At 39.0% G+C, this 11,812-nt stretch overlaps 3 protein-coding genes across 12 annotated transcripts in view; 1 reads left to right on the forward strand and 2 right to left on the reverse strand.

The window, feature by feature from the left end:
• The window catches only part of LOC111259549 (uncharacterized), an 18,913-nt gene extending 10,884 nt beyond the window's left edge, over positions 1-8,029 (reverse strand). For 7 of the 8 annotated variants that reach the window (XR_015310658.1, XR_015310657.1, XR_015310652.1 and 4 more), the window contains exon 1: positions 612-894. Coding sequence is in view for 1 of the 8 variants with exons in the window: in XM_022831705.2 (XP_022687440.1) it covers positions 612-625 (14 nt within the window). In the remaining 7 variants the exon portion in view is untranslated. Of the gene's footprint in view, positions 1-611; positions 895-7,751 lie in introns of those variants that run through there. The other variant, XR_015310659.1, reaches the window with a different exon arrangement.
• Positions 1,015-7,427, forward strand: mle (dosage compensation regulator mle). 2 transcript variants are annotated; one of them, XM_022831541.1, is made up of 4 exons: positions 1,015-1,074; positions 1,358-1,687; positions 2,152-5,018; positions 5,427-7,427. In XM_022831541.1, exons 2-4 carry the CDS (start codon positions 1,423-1,425, stop codon positions 6,186-6,188), a joined length of 3,894 nt encoding a protein of 1,297 aa, XP_022687276.1. In that variant the 5' UTR covers positions 1,015-1,074; positions 1,358-1,422; the 3' UTR covers positions 6,189-7,427. The 2 variants fall into 2 exon arrangements, with proteins under 2 accessions (XP_022687276.1, XP_022687290.1); XM_022831555.2 differs by having other exon boundaries at positions 1,024-1,074; positions 1,333-1,687.
• Positions 8,030-8,144: 115 nt separating the features above from the next.
• mtSSB (mitochondrial single stranded DNA-binding protein) overlaps positions 8,145-11,812 on the reverse strand; it is a 4,270-nt gene continuing 602 nt past the window's right edge. For both annotated transcript variants that reach the window (XM_022831739.2, XM_022831747.2), the window contains exons 2-5: positions 10,767-10,848; positions 10,131-10,239; positions 8,987-9,174; positions 8,145-8,449 (exon numbers count right to left, since the gene is read on the reverse strand). In XM_022831739.2, coding sequence (XP_022687474.1) covers positions 8,412-8,449; positions 8,987-9,174; positions 10,131-10,239; positions 10,767-10,848 — 417 coding nt within the window. In that variant the 3' untranslated portion in view covers positions 8,145-8,411. The remainder of the gene's footprint in view (positions 8,450-8,986; positions 9,175-10,130; positions 10,240-10,766; positions 10,849-11,812) is intronic.

The raw sequence follows: 11,812 nt of genomic DNA on the forward strand, positions 1-11,812 counted from the left end.
ATATATAATATTAGTAAGACAGAATACAGGTTTTTAACAAATTTTTAACTCCATTAATTTTCCTCCAATTTTATGGTGCTAAATTATTTGAAATCTCCCAGTTTTCAATGGAACGGCATTTTTCGTATTGCTTATCAATAAAATTTTGCTCGAAGACGTTGGTTACAATCCGCCAGCGAGTATCTATACATCGCATGTGTGTAAATAAGGTAAACATTGTTTTAATAAAATATTATAATGTTGTAAAATATATTCCAGTGATAGAATTTCAATAGTCGATGATCTGCAGTTTCTGCGAATAAAATTATTATCACATAACAAATCATGACAAATTATTACAAGAATTGTTCATACCTACAAAATAGTGTGTAATTTATTAGTGCTTGTCTGAAAGGCAGTCGCTCACGTCTGTTATACCCTTTAGTTGTCGCTGTAATCTAATACAAATTGACCTGAAGAACAAAAACTATATCATTCAGCACTTAAAGCAAATCAAATGGACTCACACATATTCACCATTTAAACGAAATGCTAGCGTAGCATTGTAACACACTTCGTTCAATCCAATCTTGATTGTACGTGAACCTATTCAGTCATTCTTTATTACTTACTCAGTACTCGACATAATTCAGGCGTCCACTATTACGTAGGCACGATAAAAACGTGACAAAATTGCTTTATCGAACGCGGGCAAAGAATGTTGTATAACGGATTCGCCGGGGCATTTAAATTTGCAAGCAGACACTCATTGGTTTTGTTTACTAACAGGACAAATCGACAATTCAAAGGAATAATTGTAACAAAGAGAGTTACTAGAAGTGGGTCCAAATAAATCGTTTTCATAGAACTTCTAGCTTTTCATGTTCGTCGGTGTCGCATTTATAATGCTGACAATCAGTTTAGTATATGACACGGTGAGAAACACTGAGCGGTTCGACATATGCATCAAGCGTATGGCATGACCTTGTTGACAAGAGAGGGCAATACAGGTAGATGGATCTTTTGGGGAGCAGACGAATTGTCTATATCTTCGGAGGAACGAATTGGAAGGACATATCGTCTAAGCAACTCTGAGTGAGTTTTTAATATGCTTATTAAACTGCCTTGTTTACCTTTTAGATTTTGTGTTGAGCCAAGCGTATATGTATGTCTTGGTATTGGTCCAAGGATCGAAGGTATTCATGTCGATTTAGTAGTGTTCAAGTTAAATCCTAACAAATACTGTACGAAGGCATCCAAGCCGACTGGCTGTATGGCTTGGTTTGCTTAGCCAATTCGACGGAATAATTAATTTAATTGGTTGTTTCTTATGAGCCGTGAATGTTTTGTGAGTGTTTTATTTCTCTATCATTTTCAGGCATTTGCGTTGGGTGTTTAGCAGATTATCTAGCTTAAGTTAGTCAATTGTCTTCGTAACGAACGATGGGTGATGTTACTAAGTCGTTTCTTTATACATGGTGCGGCAAAAATGGCTGTCAACCTCCAAGCTATCAGGTTAATCCGACAGGCCCAAAACATAGACAGCGTTTTCTATGTGAGGTACGGGTAGAGGGGTTAGAATACACCGGAGTTGGAAATTCAACGAATAAAAAGGATGCACAAACCAATGCTGCTAAAGACTTTCTTCAGTTTTTGGTGCGAGAAGGTCGCCTGTTGCAAAATGAAGTGCCTATGGAAATGCCCACCGGTACGTTGCAATATTAACCCCCACTATTTAAGTCTAGACACAAGCTCCTGCAGTTTTTTCAACTTACTTAATATGTAACCGGCATTTAGTATCATTAATCGCTCTCGTATATTCTTTGTTATGTTACTATAAGACACGATATTTTTTTACTGTTCATCAGTGATACTGTACGGATTTTCTTTATACCTTTTGAATGCCAGCAGTTTATAATTTTCTCTGCATTTATTTTCACAAAACTGTGAAACGTGTTAATTTCCATTTTGTCTCTGTGTCAATACGGACAGGCAGTGTACCTACACATGTTTCCATATAACTTCTGCACTTTAAACACGACACGCCTCCTCATAGGCTGAAGCATCAATAGTCAAATCGTATACGGTAAAAGAATAATTAGGAGAATTAGACTTAACTTGACCTTATCGTCTAGTGATTTTTCATAGTTAATTTTGTGTTTTCGATTTTAGGGGGAAGTAATGCGTCGCTTTTTGGGGGTGGGCAACAGGCCACACCTCGCTGGAATGCACCTCGCGAAGCCCCGAAGCATAGTGCTGGACCCTACCGCGGAGGTATGGGCGAAGCCTACGTCGAACGAATGCTACAGCAAAACAAGAAGAACCTTGAGGACGCTGAGGATCTGGACGTGAACGCCGAGATACACGGCAACTGGACGATTGAGAACGCCAAAAGTAAGCTGCATCAGTACATGCAGATGAACCGTATTACAGCCGATTACAACTACAGAAATATTGGCCCAGCCCATAATATGAGCTTCATAGCCGAATTAACTATATTTATCCGGAGACTAAACCGTTCTTTGACTGCCCGTGAACAAGGATCAAACAAACAGACGGCATCAAAGTCCTGCGCACTTTCAATGGTTCGTCAACTTTACCACCTTGGGGAAATCGAACCTTTTTCTGGCACATTAAAGAAGAAGGAAATAACAGCAATGAAAGAATTCGAGTTCAACATAGACCCTGAGCTTGTATGTGAGGTGAATCAAGTGGTAAAAATGTTAGATCTTCCACTGAATGTACCCGATAAGCCACCTGTTTCTAATAAACCTTTTACCATCAGAGCGAAGCAGGTTACTGAAGTGCCAAAGTGTAGAGGCCAACCAGAGGGCGTAGTCGGGTGGTCGCCACCAATGGTGAACTGGAACCCTTGGCTTCAACAAAATCTCGATGAGCATCGTTTTGCTACAATGACTATGGAACAGATCTCAAAGGAAATGCTCGAGGTATATAATAATCAGCTGGACAATCCGGAACTGCGCCAGATGATCCAGAAACGAGAACAACTGCCTGTGTATCAATTCTATGATGCGCTCCTTGACGCCATTCATGCGAACCCGGTTACAATTGTGCGCGGCAATACTGGTTGTGGCAAGACAACGCAAGTGCCCCAGTATATTCTAGACTCGTTCGTCAATGTCGAAGATGGCGCCCAGTGTAACATCGTTGTTACTCAACCACGTCGTATTTCGGCTATTTCTGTAGCAGAGCGGATTGCTGAGGAGCGCTGCGAACAACTTGGTGAAAGCGTAGGCTATTCGGTTCGTTTTGAGTCGCTCCTTCCTAGACCGTACGCTTCTATCCTTTTCTGTACGGTTGGGGTACTGCTCCGTAAGCTTGAAGGTGGGCTACGAGGTGTGAGCCACGTCATTATCGATGAAATCCATGAACGGGACATCAACACAGATTTCCTCATGGTGGTAATTAGGGATATGGTAAGAAAGCACCCACAGTTACGTGTTATACTCATGTCGGCGACAATTGACATCACATTGTTCCAGGAATATTTTGGTAATAACGTTCCAGTTGTTGAGGTGCAGGGTCGCGCTTTTCCCGTACACCAACTGTTTCTCGAGGACACCATTGATCTGCTGAAATGGAAGCTTCCGGCAGACGCGCGAAAAAAGCGGAAAAATAAAAGCGGTAGTGGTGGAGGCGGCGACGATGACGATGATGACTTTCCTGGAGATGAACCTGACGAAAACTTAAATAAAGTGGCCGATCCGTCATTTGGGCCCCAAGTGGCTGCCGCTATGTCTATGATCGACGAGCGTCAAATTAGCTTTGAGCTCATTGCGGACATATTGAGGTATTGTAAACAACAGCAGGCAGATGCTGCGGTATTAGTCTTTCTGCCTGGATGGAACATGATCTTTGCCCTCCTAAAACACCTCGAAGCAGATCCCGTATTTGGAAACAAAGATAACTTCACGATCTTGCCACTGCATTCTCAAATTCCAAAAGAAGATCAAGGTCGAGTGTTTCGGCCCGCTTTGCCTGGTTGTATGAAAGTCATTTTATCAACTAATATTGCTGAAACGTCGATTACGATCAACGATGTGGCCTTCGTTATAGACACGTGTAAGGTTAAAATGAAGATGTTCACAGCGCATAATAACATGACAAACTATGCTACAGTGTTTGCATCAAAGACAAACTTGGAGCAGCGAAAAGGTCGGGCCGGTCGAGTTCAGGAGGGCATGTGCTTCCATCTAATTAGCCGGGAGCGTTTTAAACGTCTAGATCAATACAGCACCCCCGAGATCTTCAGAACACCTCTACATGAACTGGCACTGTCCATCAAGTTGCTTAAACTTGGTGAGATTACACCATTTCTTAATAAAGCAATGGAACAGCCTCCAATTGATGCTGTTGTTGAAGCCGAAGTAACACTTCGGAATTTGGGTGCTCTCAGCGCGGATGGCTCACTTACCAAACTGGGTGAAATACTCGCACGTATGCCAATCGAACCCCAACTGGGGCGAATGATTGTGTTGAGCGTTATATGCGGTTGCGCAGATTCGTTGCTAACTATTTCGGCTAATAGTTCGACGTTTCCAGAGCCTTTTGAAACCCCCTTTAGGGGCCGGCTGCAATATCTGCATCGCAAATTCTCAGGTGGTGCATATTCAGATCACTTGACAATGCTCAATGTGTATCAGCAGTGGGAGCAGGCACGATTACGCGGAGGAGAGACTCAAGAACAGAATTTTTGCGATCAGTGGTCTGTGTCACTACCGACTATGCGAATTACTCACGACGCTAAGCAGCAATTATGCCAAATACTCGTGAATGCTGGCTTTCCAGAAGAAGATTTTCAATGTCCCATTTATAATTTTAAGGGAGAAGATAAAGTACTGGAGGTCGCCGTGGGACTGCTCATTGCAGGCCACTACCCGAATATCTGCTACCATCAGGAGAAGCGCAAAGTTCTGACAACTGAAGGAAAATGTGCTCTTGTCCACAAAACATCGGTGTGCAATTCCCTCCAGCAGAAATCGGGATTTCCATCACCATATTTCATTTTTGGCGAAAAGGCAAGTGTTACTAAGCTATGCATTGTAGCTCATAGAAGTATGGCATTGTTTGAGAAATCAGTGGTTAATGGGGCTAAAGACTCACAACAACACTATTATATTATTCTCAGTCACAAATTGCTATAAATTATTATGGTGCTTAAAAGACTGTAGTAGCTCTTGCTTTTTTTTTTATGGCAATAAGATGCATTTGTGACGTGGCTCATACTATACGTTATGTATTTCTACTTAAATTATAAACTAACAGAGAAACCAGTTACGAAAGGCAGTAATCAGTGAATATTTTCACGTTGTTTTGATACGACACGATTTTCTTCCCTCATTTATAGCATGTACATGGTATACTTTGACTAATGACTTTTGTATCAATCGCTGCCCGTCGTCCCTCGTCTTATTTATCCTTTGAAGGTTCGTACGCGCGCAGTCTCTTGCAAACAGATGACAATGGTAACGCCGCTACAGATTCTTCTATTCGGCGCCCGAGAAGTAATCGCTACCAGCCCCAACACTGTGGTGGTGGACAATTGGATTGCATTCAAAATGGACGTACAATTGGCTGCAGCTATTGTAGCCCTATATGAGCCCTTCAATTATCTTCTACATCGTGTAGTTGAAGACCCAGAATTATTGGGCCAATTACCTGAGAATGACATGGCTCTCATAAACGTTGTTAAACGTTTGTGTTATTTCGGTTCGTCTGGATTGGACATCCCAGCTGGTGGCGTTGGCTTCCTAAGCCAAAACGAAGTCGGCGATGGGCCACCACCAATTAAAACGGCCCGGCTTTCGCCTGCGGTGGCTATGGGCCGAATTGGTTTCGGAAATGGTTACGGTAATGGACGTCCTGGCGGATATAGCGGGTCAATAAATGGCAACAATAATATGGGAAATCGTTTTGGGTCTTCGGGGGGCTTCCGCGGCGGTGGCTTCCAGGGTCACAATAAAAGGGGTGGTTTCCAGGGAAATACAAAGGACGGAGCTGGTGGCTTTGGTGGACGTGGAGGTGGTGGTTTCAGGGGGAACAATAGAGGTGGCTTTGTTGGAGGCTTCCGACTTGGAGGTTTTGCTAGTGGTAGTGGTAATCTAGGTGGTGGTGGTTTCAGGGGAGGCTACGGTAAATCGCGTGGCAGCTTTCTAAATAGCTTTTCATCGTCAAGAGATAACTTCTAGAACAGTTTTTTTTTTTTTAGAGAATGATGTAATAATTCTATGGTATATGGAAGAGTGTGCCCGGTGACTCAAATGACTAAACCTATGGCTAGGGAATCCAAAGGTCGCTACTGTTTCAGCTCCGCCAATGACATGTATGACACGGCGGATAATAGTAGTGAATAGAACTGAAATCCCTTTACGGCATCTGTGTCGAATTGTATTAAGGGTTGATGTTGTGTTTGATATTGTCACGTTAACACTGTAATCCTTATATACGAGAAAAAATAAGTACTATTTGTCCGCCCTTCGCGAGAGAATGCATCCAGGAATTGGGAACGCAGTATTCTTTTAATACATTCTCCTGCTGCAAAAGCAAGCAACGCAGTTATGTTGCCTCTTGTGCGGCAAAAAAATCCAAAGTGCAGCATCATAATTTGTTTGCAGGTCTGTTGCCTACGTACAGGACAGCGCGATCTACCTCTACCTATAAAGATAGACATGCTGTGCTATGTGTACTGATTATTGAATATCGCGAAGGATGGACGTTTCTACGTGAGTTCCGTTTGATTTATGATCACAGCAAGAGCAACTGGGAAATTTAGGTGCTTATGTTGTGAAATCGTTATGAATGCTCTGTGCGTGTGTAAAATACTTTGCAAGAGCAGAAAGGCATTGTGACGAGACAATAGCAAACTAATAAATTGAAATATAAGTGGTGTAGCAGCGCACCCCGATTCTTAATCGTCGTGGGCTGCTCCATTTAAGTCCTACATGTAATTTAAGTATTCTTGAGCAGTACTTTCAGCTCTAGAATACTTATTAATATATCGCTTGTGACGCTTATGGCCAGTGGTGTGTGTTCAGCAAGAAGACAGCAATTCTTTGTTTGTGATACTTAACATAAAAGGTAAGTTTTGCCCATATGCCACCTGTTCGATAATGTTTCATAAATATACCACGAGGAAAATAAAACACCGCAGGTAGATAGGTAGGCAGGCAAACTGGCACAAGCTGAACCGAACCAGTTACTGTTTGTATTTTTCTTTATTTATCAATAATAATATTTTATCTGAAGTTCTACTAGTTACATTTTGTAACTATAATATTCAGTATCACTTTCTTCGCTTATACAGTTTTTTTTTTTCGGAATTCAAATAGTGTTTAAAAAGATATTTCTGTAGCAAAAACCAATGTATATTTAAACATGAGTTTAGCTCATGGTTCATCATTCAATAAAAACTAATTTTTCTATATCGATGCTTTGTGTTTTGCTTTACTTGTTGTAAATGTTTGAAATCTGAGATGAGATCAACGACGATTAGAGATGTGTTTTTAAATTGACATAACCAATAACAATCTGGCCTAAAAAAAATATTTCGCTATGCGTTACATAGGTATAATTAAAAAAAAAATAGGATTGTGAAATTTACTTATCGAGCACAGGCTAGACAAACATATTTTTACATGGTGTTTTTTTTCAATGAAGCAATTATCACAGCCCGAACCCTTCCTCTACTTTGAAAATTATTAGTGTCACGTTGAAAACGTTTATAAAAGCAAAGCAAGCTGAAAGCAACTTACCTGTGTAATTTCAGAAGGTTTCACCAATTCTAGAAAAAAATATAATTTAGAACATATAGATGGTGCCGTTTCTAAAACACTGTAAAACAAAAGATCTCCGCATCCGATCCATCTCTATCGCACGAAACAGGAAAATATTTTCCTGTTTCGTGCGATAGAGAAAACTTTTGTGGCAAATTAAAAGTGCCTCTTTTCTTTGAGATTTAGTGGCTGTCACGCAAAGTACCGCGTCTATGACATATGAGGTATCAGAAATATCAACTGCCGTGGCATAAGAGTTTTGTCATCGTAACATGGCCTCTATATCTAACTTGCTCAAAAAAGGCAAATCGAAAATTGCATGCTGTTATATTAGGTAAAATTCTCATTACTTTGCATTAATAATGGCTGATATGAATGTAAGTTACGCCGAGACGCTTTGCTATTTCGCTCCTCAAATAAATCTGAGGATGATATAGAAAAAACGTACTTTGTATGAACTTTATTATATATTATGTAATATTACAATACAGTACATCTGCTAAAGGTTTTTTAAAGATACATCACAGGCACAGTAGCATAATAGTATTTGAGTGGATAACACTTTCATTCCAGGACGACCATTCTTGTATGAGAATTCTATTGTAATCTATATCAACTCATCTTTTCTTCCTGTTTCTGTCATGCTTCTGGACTAGCACCAAAGCAAATCACATCCGCTGGAAATAAATATGAAGTAAGAAAAATGGTTCGTTACTTAAAGGGATGATGTCTTAAACACCTCACCCGAAATCTATCACAACGATGAAAGCGCATTTAAATATGAAAAGTAAAAATCACTCCAAAAGATCTATTCCTAGTTCAACGTTCGGACTTACAATAATTTAGACAATTCTAACTGGTTCGATCTTGTTAGTATAATAATATTCTTTTGAGAACATATTAAGTAATTTGCATCGATAATACGAATATCGTTACGGCCCATGCCCATAACCCTAAGCACTTCACGCGGTGACCCTTATAAGGACGATGTATTACTCGAAAAAATAGCATTTGTCCCGATAATAGTGCATCGTCGGTACAATATATAGTTATAAGTAAGAATTTTACACGAAAGGTGGTACTACACTGCCAAATTGGCAAAACGCATGGGTGCTCTTGACCGTGATTGGGTTTTCTATTACTTAGTAACCTGATCAAACTTTCCTATGGCAACGTTTTTCATATTTCTAACGATAGGTCAAAAATACACTTACAAGCGACAATTGTAGATGTTGTATGAGCTAGACCCCTGGCGTCGATGATTTCTCCGTAGACAAGCCTTCCATCAATAAAAACGCGGTGACCCTTTCTTACATTTTGTGAAACAGTAGTACGTAAATGCGGCTTGAATATTGAAATACGGTGCCACTCAGTCTTTTGTTGAATTTCTCCCGTCTCGAAACTAAAATGGATAACAAAACTCATCGAAGAATGGCGAAAAATCGATGAAATAGTACTTCCTTACTGGTATTGAAAGGAAGTGGAACACAAAGAAGCCTACAGACATTTATTTGAAAAGATGCTTCATTTTATGTAGTTGTAGCTCCTAACCATTGGCTTTGTGTGGTAAGATAACACATTCTGGGAGAAGGTAGAACGTTTCAGGTCAGGAAATGTCCGAATTATTCATCCAGTAGCCTTACACACATACACAATGCGCCTCTAAACAATTTTATTTGGAATCATCAATATATAAGATTATAAGCGCCAGATACAAAAATAGTTTATATATTTTCACTTGAATGTAAAATGTATTCTGCAGAAACAGAAGCTGTATCACCGTTGTCGTGAGTATGGGTATTGCTTGGGTATCAAAAACAACTATAAAAAAAACTAGGTCTATGCTTGTGTAATCATTCCTATAGACGTTCAGTTATTTGGAGCTAAGCAAATCTGTAGATAGGAATGCTGCACTATTTATTGTTTATTGACATCGTTTGTTCTACAAAAAATATATGAAAATACATGGAGGTTTACAGCTCAGCCAGGGTGAAGGATAAGTGTCGCGTTTAGTCATAGACAACTAATACACTAAGACGAGTACTATAAACACATAATTGTTATTATAGAATGATGGCGGCGCAAGATTGATTACTATATCACCAAAATAAGTGTGAAGAAATAATGTATGTGATTTTGAAATATATCTGTGGCAATCTGGGTTCTCTCATAAGTATACGATAAGTGCAAAATGCTATAAGGAGATCAGGTCTGTGAAATTAAATAGAGTAAATGAAAGACTGACTCACAATACCACATACAGAGAGAAAATAACAATGTAAGGGTGGAACAATTATTTAGTTTTGTAAGAAAGCTTTCTTTCGTGAAGGAATTCAGGGAGAAATGTGAAGCGCTTACCGATAGTTATGATTCGTCGCTAGAGTGAATACAACGACGGGACTCGCATCGCTCCCTCGAAGCTGAGGATCAATACCCACTCGGCCCAAAAGGGTAATGCGGTTGATTGCTAATTACGATAAAAAGAAACGTTTAGTTAAACTACACAGGCAGAAGGCACGATACACTACGTATATACCTACTTATTTACTAAATATACCTATTTATACACAACGTATAGTACCACTCGCAATACGTAAATTGCACGCACAAGGGGACACCCGAATGCCTTTGTTTGATTCTTTACAGAACGAGTAAAAAGCCTACTTTCAGGCCATTTGTTTCAGGCATATGTTTCCCTCTGAAGCATGTTTTCCATTAGCACGTTGCAGCCAGCATAACAGAAGAAATAGATAAAGCGAAAGAAAATACATGTGAACATTGTATTTACGTGTGAAATGCCAGCTCGATAGTAACTTTGTAGTTCTCTTAGGGCAATGCATTATGAGTGGATCAGAAATATTTTTGACGAAATGTCGCAATGGAAATATATATCATAGTTCTGCATATTTAGGTACAAAAAGCGTTCTTTCGTGTCATATACGAAAATGAGAGTTTAAATGCAAACAAAGGCAGTAATTAGCTTATTTAACTTACACTTTTCAAGATTCGAAACAACTTTCGCTGGCGGTTCTTGTCCACTGCACATCTGCCGGCATTGTGGTATGATCACAGGTCTCTGAAATTCCAACGTAGACTTTATTAAAGGAAAAAGTACATTTCAAAATTATAAGAGTAGCATTTGTTTAACATTTTAATAGTTAAGAAGTTTTCATCCAAAAAAATCTGTAGGGCTGTACAGAAAATCCCTGTTAATGAATGATACGCAAAATTCTACTTCAAGAAAATATAATTTGTGCTTCTAAATTATGAGAAACAGTATGTTAAAGTGAGCGACAAATATAATACTTGAACTAAGCATTACAATGATTTTTTAATAGATTTCAACTATATTCATGACATTTTAGCGAATATAGGTTAATAATAGTTTTTCAAATTTACATAATGTGTAGGAAGGTACGCAGTGATCTACTGCCATGGAAGAGTTAAGCTTTAAACATAAAAATCGAGGAATTTAGGCACTGAATGAAGAATCTGCTTCTCAAACACAACTAAAAATACTCCAAAGGATTCCTATTATAACACCTCGCCGAGTTATCGAAAAGGCATCACAATGATGCAGATATCTTTGCAAAAAGCAGTTGAATATCTAGAAGGAAGTAAAGAATAAGAATCAAATTTTTTAATGTTTATAAGTATCTTAATAATGACAAATATAGTGTAATTAATGAGCAAGTAATGAGCTTTGCTGTAACGAAAGCGACAGTTATCAAAGATTCAAGGCTCAACTTCGATGCAAGTATACACAACAATGTCACTTTTTAATCTTTCAAGTTTTATTCGAGTAATTAAAAATTTCTTATACCTATTCTACTAATAAATAGGGGATCTATGTTAGCGTTCAAGTAGTTGCTTATATGGTTTAAAAATGGAACAAAAAACCACGGATTGCTAAACACAGGTGAATGATAAATTTCTGCCTCGACTCTGATTAGACTCTAAAGTTAGTTAGTAATTACCACTAAGAGATCAGTGTTTGGTTAATTGTACAGATTTATTATAAATGTACAGTTTTATTGATG

The sequence above is a fragment of the Varroa jacobsoni genome, unplaced genomic scaffold (assembly GCF_002532875.2).
Source record: "Varroa jacobsoni isolate VJ856 unplaced genomic scaffold, vjacob_1.0 scaffold_33, whole genome shotgun sequence".
Classification (NCBI taxonomy): Eukaryota; Metazoa; Arthropoda; class Arachnida; order Mesostigmata; family Varroidae; genus Varroa; species Varroa jacobsoni.